This window comes from Sciurus carolinensis, chromosome 2, assembly GCF_902686445.1.
Source record: "Sciurus carolinensis chromosome 2, mSciCar1.2, whole genome shotgun sequence".
NCBI lineage: Eukaryota > Metazoa > Chordata > Mammalia > Rodentia > Sciuridae > Sciurus > Sciurus carolinensis.
The window spans coordinates 197061312-197082234 of NC_062214.1; the positions used below are offsets into that span (position 1 = coordinate 197061312).

The following is a 20923-nucleotide window of genomic DNA, read 5'->3' on the forward strand; positions in this document are numbered from 1 at the left end:
TCCCTACCATCTTTGCCCAAGAACTGGAGGAATGGGATTTTGCTTCAGGGATATTTTTTTAGAATGCTCACGCAGATGAAGGCCCCATTCATCCTTGAGAGTTCAGGCCCAGCAAGGAAATCCCATTACTCAACACTAAGAGTCTTGCCTTTTTTTGGTCCAGACATTTTGTGAAACACACACACACACACACCATATATATATATATATATATATATATATATATATATATAAAATATTTATTTATTTATTTGGGGAATACCAAGGACCAAGGATTGAACTCCATGGCACTCATCACTGAGCCACATCCCCAACCCTATTTTGCATTTTATGTAGCGACAGGGTCTCACTGAGTTGCTTAAGGCTTAAGGGCCTTGCTAAGTTGCTGATGCTGACTTTGGATTTGCGATCCTTCTGCCTCAGCCTCCCCAGGTACTGGGATTATAGGTATGGGCTACCATGCCTGGCCAAAAATAAAATCTTATATTGCAGACACTAGGCTGTGTAATCAAAGAAAATATTCCAGGTGTTTCTGTTTTTTAATTTGAAAGACAGGAGTAAGATGCTTTCTGTTCTTTCTCTTTTGTTAAATCCAAACCAGGTAATAATACAGAACAATTTAAATTAAATGACTCTGTACCAACTAGCCCTGGAATTGTGTTTCCCACTCTGGCTGTGGAGTCTGAGCTAGACTGGCACCCTGTTCCTAAGAAACCTTGTGAATGGCCCTGCCAGGCTGGTCTCAGCCAGTTGATGTTTGTCTGTGGGATTCTGTGACCTGTGCTGGTTTCTGCCTTGCCTGCTCTCACTTGTAGCAGGTTCTGCTGTCTCTCCTGGGCTTGGTTTGCTTCTACCTCAATACCCTTGAACCACTGTTCCCTCTGGAACACTTCCTCAAACATTCTTTCTACTATCTTTCCAGGTCTTGCTCAGCTGTCCCACAACATCAGGGAAAGGCCTTTCTTGGCTATCCTGTTGGAGATTGAAATCACTACTATAACCCCCTCTCTCCATCACTTCATCTTCTCTCTGTGGCTTGCTTCTTTCTTCAAAGTAGTAAAACCATTAAATAAATTTCACTTATTTTTTCATTCCAGTTGAACATAAATTCCATACAGGAAGGGATGACTATTTTGTTTAGTGCCATATTGGTACCTGGCAAGTGATAGGCACTCGGTGCTGAGTTAGCTCCTTTCCTCATGGGCAGATAGGTGCTTGATAGAATAATACCTACCTTCCTTCAGGGAAACAGGCTCCATCACATTGCTGTTGGAAATGTAAGTTGTTCCATTCTCCACGGGAGATAATTTGTCCATATGAAATTTGTTAACGTATATGCCTTTTGACCTAGCTATTGCACTAGGAATTTATCCTGCAGGTGTACTACTCAGACACTTGAAAACTGCCCTGTGTTCAAGGTTATTCATCCTAACATTAATATTGATCAGTGGGGTTGCACAATAAGCTACAGTATGTCCACATAATTTAATGCAGCTTTAGAAAAGGAAGAGGAAGCTGTCTTTACACCACACAGATGTACAAGATTCATTGTGGACTGAGAAGGCAGAGGTGAGAGTTTGCACAGTAAAAAGAAAGAATTGGGTAGATTTTTCTTGTATTTGTCTTGTATACATCAAGTCACTCTGGACAAGTTAACAAGAAGCCAGTACCAGTGACTAAAGTCAGAGGATTTGCAATGTAGAAGAGAGTGAGCTTTCTACTGTATGCTTGCACTTGAGTTATATTGCCTGTTTGGAAACAAACAAAACCCCACACTGACACAGGGTTATTTTGAGAGTAGAGAGTGGTATAAAGCATCTTGCCAATGCTTGGCACCTGAAGTTGATACTTAGATTGGAAGTTAGGACCAGCACTATGGGTGGTGATGTGCTGCCCACCAGATGTGTACCCTCATGTGATTGAGATGCAGGGCACCCCCAGATGAAGTGCATCCCTCCCTCAAGCACACAGCTTGCAGGGAAAACTGATGAGGCAGACAAAAGAGAAACCCATTTTGTGTTAAAGTTGGGCACTTTCTTCCTTTTTGTTTTCCTTTACTCTGCCCTCACTGCACTGGTGTGCCTCGTCCCCCAGGCCCAGAGTGTGACAGTAGCATCTGATTAGGTGTCCCAGCCAGCAGTGCAGGTTTGTTACCAGGGATTGAACCTCAGGGGCACTTAACCTGAGTCATATCACCAGCCCTTTTTATTATTTTATTTATAGATTGGGTCCTGCTGAGCTGCAAGGTCCTTGCTAAGTTGCTGAGGCTGGCTTTGAACTTGCAACCCTCGTGCCTCAGCCTCCCAAGCTGCTGGGATGACAGACGTGTGCCTGTGCGTCCAGCAGCTGCAGGTTTTTATCAGTAATCCACGTGTCATAGGGTAGTCTCAGTGCAGCTTTTTAAGATGAGAATGAAATTTTTAAATGTGTTCTCTCATCACAATAACATTTATTTTAATAACTGCTGTAACTGTTTATCGTCATACTTCACCATTATAAAGCAGTACTATTTTTGCTTGACAGGTTTAGTTTTTGAATTCTAATGGAATTTTTGTTGCACTTCTTTTAAGGCACAAAATAAAATTTATCCTAATCATACTGCTATAAGTTTTTATGCCCTTAAAATTTTCTGCACATGGTAAATAGAATAACAGTGAAGTGATCTTAGAAAAATTGAGGTTTGATAGGGTTTTGGTGAAAGGGAACGTATAGGAGTTGAGAGCACTGTACTAGGATAAAGGTTGGCAGTCTGACTCCAACCGGAGTTAGCCTGTTAAACCCTTGATGAGACCTCTGGCAGGGGTGAGCTGTGGATACCCTCAGACACTGTGCCATCTGTGGCTCAGAAGGGAATCCTGAGACTGGGCATAGCAAAGTCATAAACAGCAAACCTGGCAGAGCTTCATCAGTGTGGGGGTCTCTTAGCCCACTGTCAACACTCCTTTACTCCGCAGACCACTCCCCCTGCCCCATGAAAAGCTCTGGTCTGGCCATGCATATTACCTGTCTGACTCCTTGCTGAAGAAATGGTGAAGGTCTCATGGAAATCCTGCCAGAATAGTGCTAGGTTTTTAGGTTGTTGGTGCTAACACAGGTCAGGTGCCTTTTATAGGTAGGTCAGCAGGCAAAAAAGAGAGGCAAGGATGAAAATGTTGGCTGTGTCCCCAAGGACGTTGCCTGTTAATTTAAGAGGGCCAGCCATGACATTCTGTGGCAGTCAGCAGTGACACCTTCTGTAGAGTAACCGTTGCCCGACCCGTGGAACCCAAGCCCCTTGGGCCTGCATGCTGTGTAGGGCACTCCCCTCCCCTTCCCTGTCTGGGGTCATTTGTTAGCAGCCTGCCTCCTGAGGTCTGATTTTTCAGACATTCAGCTTTCATGGCTCTTGGACTTCTTTTCCATCCTTCCTTTTAATAATCATGTTTTCATTTAACAATTTTCTGTAAAGAAGCAGGAGCATAGTCACGAACTGCAGAGCTGCAGGCTCCATGTTTTGTTGTTGTTGTTGTTGTTGTTGTTTTTTTTTTTTTTTTTTTTTTTTGAGTTCACTCAGTGTGCCTTGGTGGCAAAGTGGTAGCAGTTAGGCCCAGCCCCTGGAGCAGCCCTCTTACAGGGCAGTGAGACAGTAGAGAGCATTTGGTGGTAGGAGTTCCCTGGCAGAACTTGGGTAATGTCTGATGACATGATTTTGAGATCAGGCAGCCTCAGGAGGAATCATTTGGAGGCTTCTGCACCCCCAGTGGTCCCCATAGCAGAGCTTGCAAGCCAAAAGTCCTTGTTTCCCATTTGGGTGTTTTCACTTTCTGCCTTCTGTTCTCTTGGTCTTAAGGGCACGACTACTGATTTCACGCCTGTTAAGAAGCGACTAGGTCAGTGAACCGGAAGTGAGCATGGAGTTGAGTGATAGTGATGGAGCGCAGACTCCTGAGTTGACCATCTAGGTATTTCTTTAAACACCACCTCGTTCCAAAGAGGACTCTAAGGAAGTGCATGTAAAGATGACACGCAGCAGCGTGTGCCAGGGAGGCGGCCTCAGTGGGCCTGGCGCTGTGTCACGCCCAGCAAGTGTGCTTTCAGGTCCTGTGTGCATGCTGCTGGCAGCGGGCTGCAGATCTGACTCCCGCCTTCAAGCAGCTGCAGCAGAGGGTCACATGTAGTCAGCACATGGCCTGCAGTGACAGGAATGCAGAGAAAGCTGGGAAATGTGGCTTTCTCAGCTTTGAGTCCTCATGAGAGGGAGCCGCAGGTAGCTGCTGAGTCACAGGTTGACACACTCCCGCCGGACGAGAGGAGGTGTCCGAGGGCTGCCTCCGACCTGTGTGCCCATGCCCGGCACTGGTCCAGCACAGAGTAGGCTCTCAGCAGATATCTGTTGAATGGCTGACTCTGAGTGACAGCCAGTGGCCACCACCCAAGTGCAATTCTAAACAGTAGTTCTGCAATGAGCTGTGCTCTCGCTGGCTGGCTGACCACGGGATAAGTGTGGCGTTCCTGGACGGAATCCTCCCTTCTCACGAGAAGCGACAAGTTTTCTTGCTGGAAAAGTAGACCTTTGCACCTTCTCCCTTGTGATAACCTGTTCTCCTTTGTCTTCACAGAGACTAATAGACAAGGCACGCGTAACCTGTGTCAAATGGGTGCCCGGCTCGGAAAGCCTTTTCCTAGTAGCCCATTCGAGTGGGAACATGTACTTGTATAATGTGGAGCACACTTGTGGCACCACAGCCCCCCACTACCAGCTTCTGAAGCAGGGAGAGAGCTTTGCTGTGCACACTTGCAAGAGCAAATCCACGAGGAACCCTCTCCTTAAGTGGACGGTGGGCGAGGGGGCCCTCAGCGAGTTTGCTTTCTCCCCAGATGGCAAGTTCTTAGCGTGTGTGAGCCAGGACGGGTTTCTGCGGGTGTTCAATTTCGACTCAGTGGAGCTGCATGGTACGATGAAAAGCTACTTTGGGGGCTTGCTGTGTGTGTGCTGGAGCCCAGATGGCAAGTACATTGTGACAGGTGGAGAGGACGACTTGGTGACAGTCTGGTCCTTTGTAGACTGCCGAGTAATAGCTAGAGGCCATGGGCACAAATCCTGGGTCAGTGTTGTGGCATTTGATCCCTATACTACTAGCGTAGAAGAAAGCGACCCTATGGAGTTCAGTGGCAGTGATGAGGACTTCCAGGACCTTCTTCATTTTGGCAGAGATCGAGCAAACAGTACACAGTCCCGGCTGTCCAAGAGGAACTCTACTGACAGCCGCCCCGTAAGTGTTACGTACCGCTTTGGTTCAGTGGGCCAGGACACGCAGCTGTGTTTGTGGGACCTTACGGAAGACATCCTTTTCCCTCACCAACCCCTCTCAAGAGCAAGGACACACACAAATGTCATGAATGCCACAAGTCCTCCCGCTGGAAGTAATGGGAACAGTGTCACAACACCTGGGAACTCTGTGCCCCCTCCGCTGCCTCGGTCCAACAGCCTTCCTCACTCGGCGGTCTCCAATGCAGGCAGCAAAAGCAGCGTCATGGATGGGGCCATTGCCTCTGGGGTCAGCAAATTTGCAACTCTCTCACTGCACGACCGGAAAGAGAGACACCATGAGAAAGACCACAAGCGAAACCATAGCATGGGACACATTTCTAGCAAGAGCAGTGACAAACTGAATCTAGTTACTAAAACCAAAACGGACCCAGCTAAAACTTTGGGAACGCCCCTGTGTCCTCGGATGGAAGACGTTCCCTTGTTAGAGCCGCTGATCTGTAAAAAGATAGCACATGAAAGACTGACTGTATTAATTTTTCTTGAAGACTGTATAGTCACTGCTTGTCAGGAGGGATTTATTTGCACATGGGGAAGGCCTGGTAAAGTGGTAAGTTTTAATCCTTAATGCTGCACCAGATCTAGAACTTGAATAGGTAGTGATTTTTTTTTTCTTGTGGGAGGGGCGGGGTGTACAATGAATGTGAATGACACTTCTTATTCTTAATGTAAATCTAAATGCATCAGAGCCATAATTTTGGATACTGCATGCCATGTAATTCTGAATCATTTGATAATTCACCTTAGCGCATTTAAAAAATATATAATCAAACTAATTGCCAGCTGAGTCAGTCATCCTTCTGGGAGTATATAGAGCCCCAAGATTAGCGCTCCTGTATCAGACTATTTCAATTTTAGGGAAATCATGACAGTGGGGGTGGGGGACAATGACTTTAAAATGCTAAAATTGATGCTTTAACTGGAATATTTTTGCTTAACTACTCAACTAGACTATTGTACACCTGATCAGAGTGTGTGTGCAGTACAGATGGCCATTAATTGTCATTTATATCCAATTTTTTATCTTAATCATAAAATGTTTAGGAATCTATGAAATTTAACTTTAGGAACAAAGCGTTCAGCAGGGTTGATTGATATTATTTTTACATTGTTCTGGCAATCCACAGAAAGAGAAGAGCCTTAATTTTTAAAACCCATTTTAGTCATTTTATGACAATTAAAATTGTTTAATAAACATCTTTTTCCAAAGAAGCAGTTTGTAGAACTTTGATTGAGACTCTGTGCATTAAATCTCCACTTGACCCAGAGCCTGGACAGTAACGTGCACTACAGCTGAGGACACCAGCAGCTGTCGTCAGAAGTGCCTCTTGCCACATAAGCCAAGACTTTCATGTCAGATGTGCTTGGCTTATGTTTTTTCCCAAGAAGGGAAAAGGAGGTTTTGGTTTTTTTGTTCTGTTTTGTTTTGGGTTTTTTTTTGTCTTTGTTTTTTGGGTCATTAAGGCATGACCGGAGGCCGTGGCAGGCTCCATGGCTCTGTTTTACTGTTAGGCTCCAGGGGCTGCACAGTACTTCCCCACAGGGCCCTTGGGTGGGTTCAGTCCCCCCATCCCCCACAGAGGGGACTCACAGGTGCAGGTTTTCCCTTTGCTTATTGTTGGGTGGCAGCTGTGAATCTGGGATGGTGCTTGGGAAGTGAAGTCAGCCTAGTGCTTGGGCTTCCACCCTAAGTGCCAGGCTCCTGGGCCTATGTCCACTCTCTCCGTGTTGGGAAGGCTGGGCCGCTTCCATAGGAAACTGCAGGATTTGACTCCAGTTCCTTATGGTGCTTCTCAGCTGCATAAGGAGCTTCTTTTCAAATTCCAGTTTTCATGGTGGATGAGGTGGTTGTTTGAGCTCTGTGTTTTGTGTCAAGATGATAGTTATTTTATTTGTTAACTTATTTGGAGTATTAAGGATTGTTTTTCTATTTTGCTCACTTTTGTAATTAAATATAGTGATAATGATAATTTATACTGGTTCGAGTAGTGAATGTGGCTCGTCACAGGGAAGACCTGGCGGCTTTCTTTCTCTCGAGTGTCAAAACTGGTAGATGGAGCAGCAGTTCCCTGCTCTTCCCACAGCTCTCCCCAGAGAGCCAGGCCCAGGCCTGCTTCCCACTTCCTGTCATGCCATGTCGGATCCGTGTTCCCATCACCCTCATGCTCCTTACTGCAAGTGACTGCTGTTCAGTGTGGTGGCAGTGGCAGTGTGCCACGGCAGCCTTCAGGGCATCTTGCCTCTGTGATGGAGCTCACGACCTTGAGCAGCACTTCTTGGGAATGGGTACGGTGATGTCCTGTCTACCTTGAAAACGTGTCCTTTCTTCCTAAAGGGTGACTGATCAAAAGACAGCTGCCGGTGGGGAGGTTAGTAATGAATATTCCAGGTGCAATTTCATGTCCCAATATAGTTTTAGAAATTCACTTTCAAATGCTTCTGAGGCATTGAATATGCAGTTTCTCAAAATTCAGGACTTTGTATTTGGCCTGAACAGAGAGTGGTGGGTCACAGGTAAGTAGCATTTATGGTGAAACTTTCGGTGCCCCCTCTGTTCTGAAAGTGCTGCTCACTGGCAGAGAGCCTTGGGCTGTCTAATGTCCTGCCCGCTGAGTTTCCCCACTGGCTGCAGCAGGCTGATGGGATGGGGGAGGGAGAGGGAGGCAGGAGAGAGTGGTTCCTTTCCATGTGCTGATGGGAGCCTGTGTATGTGCACGCACTCGTCTGAGCCTCCAGCTCGAGAACCACAGCAAGGTCACGGTTTTGGATTTGGGGCTCAGTCCGATCTCTTTCATCCAGTTTCTGCTGCTGATGGTGGTATCCTTAGTGTCTGTCTGGAGCCCCCTTGTGTCTCTTCCCTCCTCAGGCTCCACTGCCAGGTTTGGGGACCAGTGCAGGGTCATGCTGCTCTGCCCTCACTCTGCCCCTGCGCCTGCCTCCTGCGCCTGCCTCCTGCGCCTCTGCTTTGAGAGCTGGCAGAGCACCTCTGCAGGCAGGAGAGAGGGCCTGGTGTTGCCCAGCACCAGGAGAGGGTCCCCCTCCACAGGGGACATGGCGCCCCTTCGAGTTTGTGCCTCCCAGGAAGGGAGGGGACAAGGAGGGGCAGGCAGGGACTCCTGACCGCAGGTGTCTCTGAGCTGCAGTGCTACATTGCTTCCACTGTGAGAAATTTGAGGAGCACTTTTGTAGTTTTCTCACCAAACTTTGAGCTTCCTCATTAAAGTTTTTCAGTGTGAACATTATTTTGAATGAGAATATCTTTCCTAACCTCACCTCGAATAAACACAGCTTTTGCCACAGGGAAGGCTATTATCCTTGGTCAGTACTGCTTGTCAGGCTTGGGCTGAATCTCATAGTCCACAGGAGTCCACACATGTGAGCAGCTGCAGGAGGCAGCTGGTGCCACAGCGTGGTGATGCAGCCCAGCCCCTCGACAGCCTCCTAAATCAAGGGGAGACTCAGTCTCCAAGAGACCTGGAGAGCTGAAAGAGGGAGGCCGAAGCTTGAGAGAAGGCCAGGACCATGGGTTCCAACTCTGCTTAAATAAGTGGTGGTAAAGAGCCCTGAGTTTGCCAGGGGTGGTGGCGGGAGGATGGCAAGCTCGAGGCCAGCCTGAGCAACGTGGACCCCGTCTCACATCTTTCCAAGGGGAGGTGTCGAGCACTTGCCTGGCATGTGCAAGGCCCTGGGTTCAGTCCCCATATACTGCAGAGAGAAGAACCCTAAGTTTGTCTTCTGTGCTAATTGAGCAGGAGTGTGGAAGATTTTCCTGAGCCCTTAGCTCAGGACTAAGGATGAATGCTTTCAGATAGAAACCCCAGAGCATGGAGAGACGGCCAGAAGCTGCAACGATTATCATCCCAAAGACACTCAGGAATCCTGAAGGACAGGGTGTATGGGTGTATGCACACATCCCAGGTGGGGTCCCATAGTTGTCTCTAGCTCTTGGCTTAAGCTGGTGCCCAAGTCCTAGCTGGCAGAGAGCCAGGCAGCCATTTCTCCCTGATCCTGACATGTCCTGTGGCAGATTTGGAATTTCTAGAAATTTTGAAGTAGTAGATTTGTGCTGAAATTGGTGAAAAGACCTCATCCTGAGTCAGCACCTGTGTGCAAGGAGATCCTTCGTCTCGTCTTGCGGAGGGAAAGGTTTTCCTTCTTCGAGGGGCAAGCTCGAAGTAAGGAGGCCAGAGAACAGGACAGGCTAGGAAATCCCTGACTTGGCCAAGGAAGAGGGAGACAGTTCAGCAGTGGCTTTTTCTGTGAAAGATGTGTGGCATGCAGTGTCTCCTGCGGGGGCGGGGGCGGGGGCGGGGGCTGGGGCTGGATTGGGGCCTCTGCACTGCCTCTGGCACCGGGAGCGTGGAGAAGCAGGGGCTCTGAGTGCCAGTCACAGGGTTGTGACTGGGAGAACCTCTGCATGTGTGTGTAGGCCAATGAATGACCCAGAGATGTGCCTCTGGTTACTCTTGGTGACAGGTGAAGGCTGATCTGGCCCCCATCCTGAGAACCCAGGGGAGCCAGCAACCAGGTCCTTTCCTTGTGCCTTTTGACCTGGGGGGCTGAACCCACAGCACTTGTTGGTTTAGTCACCAAGGTGCTCATCACAGACCCCCAGTGATGTCCAGAGAGAGGCAACCTCAGACTGCAAGAGTGAAGCCCAGGTGCCGGCCATGTGTAGAAGCACTTTGTGTTTGATGGTTACCTTTAAAACTCAAATCTAAGTTCAACACTGTAAGAACACACCCTTCTGATGGAGGGAGACTGTCCCTCTGATGCTCATTTCTTAATTTATTGCTGCATCTGTTACATGAACTTTGTGTCACAGTTAAATTGCTGTTTCTCAAGTTAAAAGTGTAAAAGAAAACTCTCCTGCCTTTTAAATATCTGTATACCTGGGTTTATTAAAGATTGTCAGGTGACACTGTAAAATTGTATGGATATTTACCTTTAGTGAAAATCAAAAGTAAAATTCACATGTATTTATTTTTTACATTTTTATCTAATTTCTTGACAACTTGAATAAATTTGAAAAATAAGGGCCTTCCTAACATATATCAGTAAATTAAGTTCTTAACTGTTGCAATAATTAATGAAGCTTGAATATCAGAATTGTTACTTTATAATTTTAAGAAAATCATGTTTCTGTTTCATTGCTTTGTTTTTTAGCTGTTCCCTTGTCACTGTCAAAGCTAAAGAGATTTACCTTCACACTTGACATTCTGAAGTACTTGGGGGTTGACCTCTGTATGTTGACATTAAATAAACATGTGAATGCATTGTAAATGTAGATAATTTTTAATAGTTATTTTCATATCTAAGCTTTAAAAAAACTCAATGAACCAAGAGAAAACTTAAAAATGATGTAAAATTAAGGGCCTTGTTAACGTTTATGAAACAGCCTTAGAAATCACTGCCTCTTAGTACCAATACTGATTATCATAATTAGAATCTTACCAAATGAAGTGTGTGTTGGGGTACCAGAGATACTGTTTTATGTGCCCCTGTCCATGCTGACTGCAGTCCAGGGGAAGGACTCTGGTTGGCTCTCAGCCGACTGCTTCCTGTAAGGGCTTCTGCTTCCTGAGAATGCCGACCCTCTGAAGTCGGCCACACTGCCAGCTGCTTTGGTCAGTGTGAGGCCTCTGGCGCTCTGAGCCATCCAGCCGGCCAGTGGAACCAGTGGAGGGTGCTGGCAGGCCTTTCTGTAGGGGCTCTTCTCCTTGATAGATTTCTGATGTCCCTGCTCCTAGCCTGATTCGGTGACTGGAGGTCCGTGATGGCTGTTGGGGCTGTCCTGCTGTAGAGGCTGGCGCTGAGCCTAGTGCGTCAAGAGCGGCAGGAGCAGGTGTCAGGCCACCCTCCATGTGGAGCAGGAGGAACCAGAGATTTGTATCCTCCTGCTGCGAGAGTCCCTCACTCCCTCTGGACCGACTATCTGAGCAGGACTCTGGCCCCTCCATCTCCAGATGCTGCTGAGCCAGAGGTGAGTGGCAGGAGGCGGAGCTGGCCTTCTCACTTCCTGCCCCTTTCCCCGCTTCTCTGGCTCGCTTTGCCTTGGCTCCAAGCTGCCAGGTGGATAGGGCGCTCAGAGCTCAGCTGCTGGGTGGCCCCTCCACCAGCTGCCCTGGGAGCAACACATGGCTGCTTCTCAGCACTGAGTACGTTCTAAGCCCTAAAAGGCAGGTCGAGGGCAAGAGGGCACGTTGTTTTGTTTGTTTATTTAAAGAAAACTAACATTTTGATTAAAAAAAGATAGTTCATACCTTGAAAAAAATTACATAGCCATCCCTCCTTTGTGGCTGTCTATGCAAATAAGTGGTGGTTTGGTAATTCTGAGTCGGTGGGTCTCTGGAGAGGGACACAGGCTTCCCTCCCCTTCTAGTGCTGACCCGCAAAGCCGGCCTCCCCTTTGGGCCAGGCACTCTCTTCAAGTGTGGCCAGCTGGAAGTGCTTCAAGGGGACACAGACTAGATTCCTGGGCTGAGAGGGCCTTGGCCTGGCTGCGAGTGCTTGCTTCTCTGTACAGGGGTCTCAGGACCACCTACCTGGTTGTGCCTTTTACTTCCTCTGCTCCCAGATGTCAAAACATGATGATTTTCCCTGGGTGGCTCTTCTCAGTAGAGACAGGTTGCATGGCCTCTTTTGTGCCACCTTCAGTGTGGCCTGCTGGGGGCCAGGTCCAGGGTGCCATGGTGAACAGCCAGTCTGGGTGGGAGCAACCTCCCTGGGCTTCCCAAACCTGACCATTGACCTCACTCCCACCTTAGAAGAGTGAACAGTGACTCCTCTGTCCAGCTCTTCTCTGCTTCCAGGCGGGGTTTGTGTAGTGATTCTTGGGGGAAGGTGTCCAGCATGAGGCACGTTGTGAGAGGAGGTCAGCCATGTTGTGTGCCATCTCCAAAAAGGCATCATGTTACAGAGCCGGGCTCTTGGCCTTCATCTGAGGCAAGTCGCGGCTGGAGCTGGCACAGCTCAGTGAAGAGTCTCACTGTGCCTCACGGAAGGCAGGTGCACATGGCACTTTGGTTACTGGCCCTCAAGAGAGAAGCTGTGTTGTCTGCAGTAGAACCTGCCCCAGACTGGTCTGCTTGTTGTTTTTGGGGTGGGGAGAGTGACCAGAGTGGGCTTTGGCCAGTCCTAGGTGGATGAGCTGGTAAGGTGGCCTTCCACCCATACCTCATTCTACAACTGTCCCTGGAGCTTCTGTCTCCTCGGCCAGAGTTTGCAGGGTCGATGGGGAAGCCCTCCCAGGACCCAGCCAGAAGGCCAGCGCGGGCCTGACAGAACTTCAGGACACAATCATTCCCTGGCGTGAACCTCTTGACCCCAGAGTCGTGTCTTGCTATCAGACTCACCTATCAGCAGTGCCCACGAGGGCAGGGACATGGACACGTTCCTTTGTTGTAAATTGTTTTTAAAACAATTCTGTTTTCCGGTACATTCTACTGGAACAAAGTTTAATTCTCTTGCTTACTCCTGTAAATCATATTCACATTCAAGCGAAGAGCTGGAGGAGGAATGGAGTGCAGCTCTGCTGAGGCCAGTCAGCTCCTGGCCGACTCGGGACCTGTGGCTACCCGGGTAGACTTCCTCCCTGGGGCTAATGTGGCGTCACTCCGCTGAGGCTTCTCTTGCCTAATGGCTGTTTGTGAAGCCTCAGTGTCGGCTGTTCCATTTCTGGTGCACACTGCCGTGGGTCACACAGCTTGCTGAGGATGACTGGACCTCAGGTTCCTTCGCTATTCCTGCCCAAGGGAGCAGCCCAGGGGGCAGCAGGATCACTGTGCATTTGACTCGGGTGAGGCCGTGCAGCTGGTCACCAGGCGGGGCAGGCCCCCGAGCGCCTGCGTCTGTGCTGCTGTCCCACCCCGGTGCTCTCCAGGCGGACGCACAGGCAGGGAGGAAGGTGGCTCTCCTGGCAGCGCATCTGCCTAGCATGTGTGAGGCACAGGGCCACCCCAGCTCCAAAGAGGAAGGAGGCAACCTGGATTTTATCTCATTTTGATTCCTGTTCCCCCCATTCTCTCCACTGTCCATCATGGCAAAACGGTTCCATCGCCAAGAAGTGAATGGGCATCCAGGTCCATGTTCCAGTGACCCTGTGACAAGGACAGATGGTCCTCCCTTGTGCTGGATGCTGACATGGGAGCGCCAACCCAACCCAGGGCTGAGGCCCCTTCCTTGCATTGCCCGCTCTCTTGCTCTGAGGGACGCAGCAGACCCAGCACTCTCTGGAGCTTGTGCCTCAGTACCCTCCACCGTGCCAGAGAAGGGGCTGGACCCCTGGTCCTCGTTCAGCCCAGTAACTTCTCAGAGGCAATTTGCGCCTCGGCTCTGATGGAGGGGCTCCAGGAAGCCCTCAACCAAGTGCCCAGGGCCTGGGCATTGACCTGTTGTTGATTATTTCCTGGCTCAGGGTGCCAGGGCAGGGGCCCTGGGCTTTGATCCCAGGGCATATTTGCTGCACAGGGACTTATTCTGAAGTAGCTGTTAACCAGGGTGGACGTGACAAGGACGGAACCCACCAGCGAACCCGACTCCTGCTAGGGACTGCAGCAGCTGAGGAGAGCGGGTGTGCCCGCGGTCGAGGGAGCGGAGGCTTGAAGCTTGCGCTCGCCCCTGAGCCTTGGATGGGAGGACAAGGGTGGTGGCAGAGGAGTGTGCTGGTTTTAGTTGATGCCTGGCTGCCGCTGCAGCCAGGACTAGGGCCTTGGCCAGCGGACACTGGGAAACAAGTGTGCATTTCCTCTGCTGGGAATGGGGTTCCCTTGTGGCCCAGGGTTGGGTGACTTGGGGGAGAGGAGGTGGCCAGTGCAGGCAGTGTCCCTGCTAACATGAGGACCCCAGGTCCCCCCTTGTCTCCAACTCCCCCTCTCCTAGGACTTCAAGGAAAGGGGTTGCTGAGTCCTCCAGGGTGGTCACCCTCAGGGAGGGGCAGGGTGACAGACGTCACTGCCCTTGTAGCTGTCATGGGCCACCTGTGCTACTGAATACCAAGACTGGAGCCAATCCAAACCGAAAGGTGCTGTGCGTGCCACCTGCACAGCAGGCTCCAAGGCCTTCCACAGGAAGTGTCAGCATGTTGGAACAACTGGCATGTATTCAGCTGATCTTGAGTTAGTTTCACCTGTGTCCCCCCCATTGGAAATGGACACCATACCCTTTTTTATTTATTTATTTTATGTGGTGCTGAGAATCGAACTCGGTGCCTCACACGTGCTAGGCAAGTGCCCTGCCACTGAGCTCAGCCTCAGCCCCTCGCCTGTTCTTTAGATTGTTAAAGATGCTGCCAAGAAGTTGTGCCTTTACCTTTGGCCAAATCTGGTCTAGAGGTAGCACTCTCCAAGCCCGGGCGGGGACCATGCCAGGGCACCCTGTCCGCGCACAGCCAAGGGTCAGGACTGGCCTGGCTGTGGATCTTAGCCCCACTCCTCTTCACTTGGTGGCCCGACAGTGCCTGAAGCTCAGGCCAGTGGAGCCCCTTGTCCGTCGGCCACCTGCCGCCCCAGGGTGCACGAGGCGTGCCACAGGCCCGAGGCATCACTGACTGCCCTTCCCTCGCTCGGGCTGCTGCTCTGTCGGCTGCACTCCCCAGGTGCTGCCTTCGTGCGACCTGGGCCAGGTGCACGGTGTGCAGGTTTCCTCCCTGCCGTGGGCTTGAGTGGGAGCACAAGGCAGGTGCAGCTCTTCACCGCAAAAATCAGGACGGGCCTGTCCCCTGTGGGAATTGAGAGGAAAAGAGCTACAGAGTCTGAATGGGACCACAGTCCATTTGCTCCTGCCTGACCTTGTCTAGAGGTGGAGTGGTCAGCTGTTCCCCAGCATTCCTCCAACTGGGTGTGGACGTAGCTGAAGGTCAATTCAGATTGTCACCCCTCACTGGAATCACCGCAAGGCCTGTGTGTGAAAACGTGGCCATGCTTGCTTAAGCGTTAAAGGCTTGCCATGTCAGTCATCCTGAGCCAGAAGAGCATGTTTTCAGGAGTGTGTGCTCACAGGGAGACGTCAGTGCCTCCGTCCCGCACTGTCGTCATCTTCAGATCTGTTCTAGAGCAAATGGCGGACTTTGATGTATCCCAGTAATAAATGCAAAGACACAGATGCTCTTGACCACATCTGAGGGTTGTTAGCCCTGTTGGGCTTCTCAAACCTCAGCCTGTGCTGCAGGCCACGCAGGAGAGTCTTCCCACCCCCCCCCCACCCTCCCTGCCAGGGGCAGAAGCTTCTGGTCTTTCTGGGGTGGAGCTGCCTACAGTGTCTAGATGGATATGCTCCACTCCCCCTCCTCATACCCAGCTGCAGGCTTATAGCAGGACTTCCCACCCCAGTACCTGGACCCCCTTTTCTGTACTTGCTGGGTCTCTGCTCTGGAGGTCACCTAAGCCAGAGGGTGCCACCTTTGCACCACTCAACAAGAAAGCAAGAAACCCTCCCCTCACAGGTGCCCACACCTTTGGGCTAGTGAAGTTCCAAAGAACACAGTCTGCTCAGGCCCCAGAGACCACTCTGTGCCCCTGCAGCCACGGCCGTTCCCACGGTTCCTTGTGCGAGGTGTTGAGGCCCAGGCGTTGCCTGCATGCAAGGCTGGATGGGTAGGGTGCGCAGTGACCACAGAGGAAGCAGAGGAAGTGGAACGGAGGACATTGGAAGCTCTGCATCCTCACCTCAGAAACTGACCTCAGGGCGCCGCTGGTGAAGGGCGAGCACGGGGACTTTGTCCGCTGCCCAGTTTTGCTGGATTAATGTAAACTGCTTTGTTCGCAGGGCTTCTTGTCACCCCCACACCAGGCCAGTTCTCCAGGTGGAACTGTAGTGTAGCAACCCCACCGCGCTCGGGGCTGGAGGGACCGAGGACGACGGAGCCAGGAGCCACGCTGGAGCCACACCACGGTGGCCGGTCTCAGGCAGTCAGGCAGACGTCCCCGAGGGCTGTGTGGACCAGTGACGTGGCGCCGCACCGCGTGCTCAGCTGCTCACCCAAGGAAGTTGTTTCCATGTGAAGCCGGTCCATTGGGGCTGCAGTAAAAATAAGAAATGGCATTTTCTTGCTTTTTACTCTAAAACTCGATGTAATGAAATCTCACACATATATATAATATATACATATATACATAGTGTAAAATAAAATGCTTCTCGGACAGAGACCGCCTCATCCAGCTGTCACGAGTACGTCCCTCGCTGGTTTTGTGCTGGTTTTTTATACCCTGGGTGGTCAGAAGACACCCTAGAGTGCACTCGTGGGAAGTGTCTGCTCTCTGGTTTCAACATGTGATTCAGGAAGGTGGATGCTGCAGTCACACATGTTAAAATATTGTATGCACTCAAATAGTCTAATGCTGATAGAAAAGGCTTTGAGTGTGGTGGGTCCCTGGCCCTTCACGGTCTGGAGGGAAGATGCCCTTTTTATGTGTTAACATTTATTTTAATACTGTTGTTTTCCAGTGTGATCAACTCTGTATTATGTGTGTAAATAATGTAATTCTGCAACTGGGGGAAATAGCTACTTCACTAGTAATTTTCATCATTTAAGAGTGATATTTCTAATTTACAAGAAACATTAATATTAAAATTATCTTGAATATACTATTGGTTTATCTTTTGTTAAATTGGCTCAATTTTTAGCATAATCTCTGCTGAGTGACGGGCTGGTGTGGAGTCATTGTCCTTTGGAGTGCGACTCACTTGGAAGTGCTCTGGTTCTGTGCCCGTCAAGGCTCCCCCGTCCACGGCATCGTGGGCAGCTGCATGTGTGTAGAAAGAGGGTTCAGCACGCAAGTCTTTTCCTAGGGTTGGAGCCCATCTCTTGTCCTTGAAAGCTGTGACCATACGTGACACGGTCTGTAAGGTGAGTGTGGAAGTGCTTCCTTAACTGTGCCATGACTGCTGCCGGAAGAACCCACAGGTGGCGTTTCTAGATGTCTGGGACCAGCTCGGGCCAGGCCGCCTCTGCTGGTGACGCCGCCGGTTCTTAGACCCGCAGGGCAATGCTGAGATGCCAGCCGGGCCGCTCTTTTTTTTTTAGATCATATTCAGCTGGATCCTTCGAAAGTTCTATTTGGTGAGATGAAGCCATCGAGTGTCTGGAACTCATTGCTCTATCACATTCATTTGGGGAAATGCTGAGGGAGTTTGGGACTTTCGCCAGGTACTACACTTCCGTCTTACGTGCACACGGTCACAGGGGACACCACTCCAACAGCTCACGCCAGCACAGGTCTTGCTGAGTTGTCGGTTCTTCTTGGTTCTTGAGCTGCCTGCACCCAAAGCTACCACTGCCCAGGGGCCTCTGTTGGGGATTTGCCTGGTGGCCTGAGCCTTTGGGAGTACTGAGATTGGCTTCTTGAGTGAATCAGGATTCATAAAGCAGACATTAAGTGACTGCATTAGGGCCGGGGCTGTGGTTCGGTGGCAGAGCATCCACCTGGCACGGGTGAAGCACTGGGTTCCATTCTCAGCATCACATACAAACAAAAAATGAAAGGTCCATCGACGACTAAAAATATAAATTTTTCAAATGACCATATTAAAATCAAGTGCAAGCATATTTCATGTAGTTTGGTGTTTCTATCCAAGCACTGGCTAGAAAACCCAAGAGCCCATGGTGCTGCAGGCGATCGGAAGGAGCCGCCCTTCAGAGTCGAGTCCGGGAGTCCTCTGACCATGCTGGGTCACTGGTTCTGCTTCCCATGTGTAGGAAGTGACAGGTAGAAACTCATTTGACGTGGGGCAATAAGCAGGGTTGGGACAGATGGCCCAGTTGCGGGATCACAGCCTGAGTTGGCGTCACCATGGTGCGTTGGCCAGCGTGCCTCAGCCCAGCCTCTGCTGCCCTCTGTTGGGTTTTGATGAAGTGTGCGGTTGCCCAGCCGCACCGAAGCTGTCAGATGCGTCGCAGTTACTGTGGACACCTCTGCTAGGAACAGATCTTTCTGGCTCTGTTCCTAAGATTAGTCCCTGGCCAACTGGTCCACGATGGCTTCCAAGCTCTAACTGCCATCGACACACAGCAGGCCCTGGATGGACAGCATAGGCCAGCCTCAAGGTGGACCCCAGGAGAGGGTCACTCAACTTGCCTGGTACAATTTGGATCTGCTGCTCCCTCTGGCCTTACACTTTCTCACAGGTGGTAAATGGGTGAATGTGGCACTGGGTACAAAGGAAGCTGGGGGGAGGTGGGCAGTACAGGGCGTGACATCCAGCTCAAGCCTAGCTGCCCCCATGCTGTGTTCAAGGGTGGCCTGGCAAGGACCAACCCAGTAGGCCTTCCCACAGCAGGCAGCAGAGCAGGAGATGGTGGGCATTCACGTCTGCACTCTGTCTGCTCTGTGGGTGTGTTTGCAACACGAGGGACCATCAGCGTTTGAATCCTCAGCCTGGGACATTGGCACACTCACTCTGCCCCAGACCAGCATCCACAGGCCCCACTCCTCACTCTAAGATCTAAAGCGCACAGTGGGGCTCCACAGAGTCCTGCAAGGAGCATTCTGGACGGGTGATGGGGAGGAGGGTCATTCTGGAGTTCTGTGGCGACAGTGCAAGGTTGGGAAACTAATGACGGCTAAGCCAGACTTCACCTTTCCAATTTGGAAGTGGGCAGACACCCCACGGGACCCTGGTGGCAGGGCGAGGCGGCCTCCTGTGGGTCAGGGTGGGTGTGGCCCATGCCCTCAGCCCTGGTCAGCACGTGCCCATTGTAAGACCAACAGGAACCACAAGGGCTGACACTTCCTGGCTGATGTGAGCTGCAAGGGACACGCAGGAGCCCAAGGCTGGCAAACAGGAGTGTCCTGTCCAAGTCCACGGGAAACGGGGCTTGCTCTCAGGAAGCTGACGGGCACGGCCTGCCACGTGCAGAGCCAGGCCCCACACTATTGCAGAGACCAGCTGGAAGCCAGGCGGTCCCCCTCCCGACCTGGCTTGTCTCAGCCCCAGCCCCGTCCTGCCTACCATGGGAGGAATAGCCATGGGGACAGAGGGCACTTGGTCTTGGGCACCAGCATCTGCGAAAGGGCACAGAGACAAACCAGAGATTTTCCCTTCATGGTTCTCGTACTTAAGGGGTAACGATTCCTAAATGTACAAATACTTGTCCCTAGGTATGCCTAACCTAAAGCCAGTCAGGACCACAGGGTGCCCGCGCTGCACCTCTCAGGACGTCTCCAGTGCCCACTGCCTCTGCCCATGCCTAGTGGGCTCCCTGCCTTGCAGCTCCCGCTCCTGTGCCAGCCAGCAGGACTCCGTGGAGCCACTAGGGTCCAGGCCTGCAGCAGAGGCCTCCCTCCCCGTATCAGGGCCCCTTCAGGGCACCCTAAAGGCTGTGGTGGGATGGTAAGTTTCAAAGGAACCTTGTCCCACCCCTCCCCAAGGCAGTGTCGGTCACTGTCACCTGCCCAACCAGACATCCATGCCAAGATTCTTCACCCACGCTGCCCTTGCACTGCCAGCTCCTCTTCCCTGGGCTCTCTGCATGGCCCCACGTCCACCCTCCTACTTCCAGCCATCCTGGGGCCACTGGAGAGACGTGGAAGGCAGGAAGGGTCACAGATTTGCTTCAACAGAGGGGAAGAGGAGACAACAGTACCCTGGCAAATTGTTTTCTTTTTAATATCGTGAGTTTGAGAAACAAGAACGATCATTCAATTACTAGGTGACCTTCCAAGGCAGAAAGGGCTTCGCCGCGGTGGGGAGCAGCTCAGTGTGGAGTGCCTAGTGTGGGTGGGGCCCTGCTCTGTCCCCAGCACCCCGAGAATAAACGGAGAGCAAAGGCTTGGTGCGGCTCCGCTCCTGCACCCAGCCGCCAGCCAGCACCACCCTCTTCTGCCACGTTCCTGTCCCATGTGCCCAGGAGGACACCACTCACTGGAGCCAAAACAACACACCACTGGAGCTGGGGCTCTACAGACCCTGTGCCAGCACTCCCACCGTGGCACTGTGCCCAGCTGACTCGAGGAGGGGCAGCGAGGGCGCTGGCACAAGCTGTGCTTATCCTCAGCGCTTTCCTCAAGCCAAACAAGCTGCATCCATCTTCCCAAGGACGTCAGCTGCCCTGGTACCTGCAGGGGCTACAGCAGGAGTGGCCAGCAAGGACACGGACAGGTTCTGTACTGGCAGCTCACTCTTTAATAAAACTCAGGGTCTCAGCATCCTCCGAGAGGGCGCCACACTCCTCATCCACGGGAGCCCTTAGGCCCGGCCTCGCCACACATGATAGAGTCACGGTTTATCTTGTTTTGATTGATTTAAGAAGATGCAAAAATACTTCTTCCTGCATCCTCACGTCAGGAGCGCACAGGGCCCAGGAGGAGGCGCTTCCAAGGCGCTGGGCTCCACCTTGCAGCGCCGCTGCCCGGGGCGCAAGCCCGCGGAGTCCAGGCAACAGTCGGCACCGGGCGTCGGGAGCTGGCGCGGGCGAGCTCCGGGCTCCGTCCACCGTCCACCGTCCTCGCAGCGCGCCCTGCTCTCTCCGAGGCGGTGCGCCGTCAGCACCGTCCGCCTCTCCGGTCGATGGTGGGCAGGCGGCAGGGTTTCAGGCTGGGCTTGATGTCCTTCTGCGCGTCCATCTGTTAGAGAAAGCCGGTGCTGAGTGGAGGTGGGCGGCGGGAGCAGCCCGCGGGA

General features: G+C 51.5%; 2 protein-coding genes across 24 annotated transcripts in view; one reads left to right on the forward strand and one right to left on the reverse strand.

The window, feature by feature from the left end:
• Wdr20 (WD repeat domain 20) overlaps positions 1–20923 on the forward strand; it is a 102709-nt gene that overhangs the window by 75199 nt on the left and 6587 nt on the right. For 6 of the 10 annotated variants that reach the window (XM_047538906.1, XM_047538907.1, XM_047538902.1 and 3 more), the window contains 2 exons: positions 4599–5858; positions 16073–16885. In XM_047538906.1, coding sequence (XP_047394862.1) covers positions 4686–5858; positions 16073–16126 — 1227 coding nt within the window. In that variant the 5' untranslated portion in view covers positions 4599–4685 and the 3' untranslated portion in view covers positions 16127–16885. Of the gene's footprint in view, positions 1–4598; positions 5859–16072; positions 16886–20923 lie in introns of those variants that run through there. The other 4 variants (XM_047538911.1, XM_047538912.1, XM_047538903.1 and 1 more) reach the window with 3 other exon arrangements.
• Positions 10206–20923, reverse strand: part of Mok (MOK protein kinase) — a 52351-nt gene continuing 41633 nt past the window's right edge. For 7 of the 14 annotated variants that reach the window (XR_007106991.1, XR_007106988.1, XR_007106995.1 and 4 more), the window contains 2 exons: positions 16991–20868; positions 15511–16324 (listed from right to left, as the gene is read on the reverse strand). Coding sequence is in view for 4 of the 14 variants with exons in the window: in XM_047538916.1 (XP_047394872.1) it covers positions 20788–20868 (81 nt within the window). In the remaining 10 variants the exon portion in view is untranslated. Of the gene's footprint in view, positions 15027–15510; positions 16325–16990; positions 20869–20923 lie in introns of those variants that run through there. The other 7 variants (XM_047538916.1, XM_047538915.1, XR_007106990.1 and 4 more) reach the window with 6 other exon arrangements.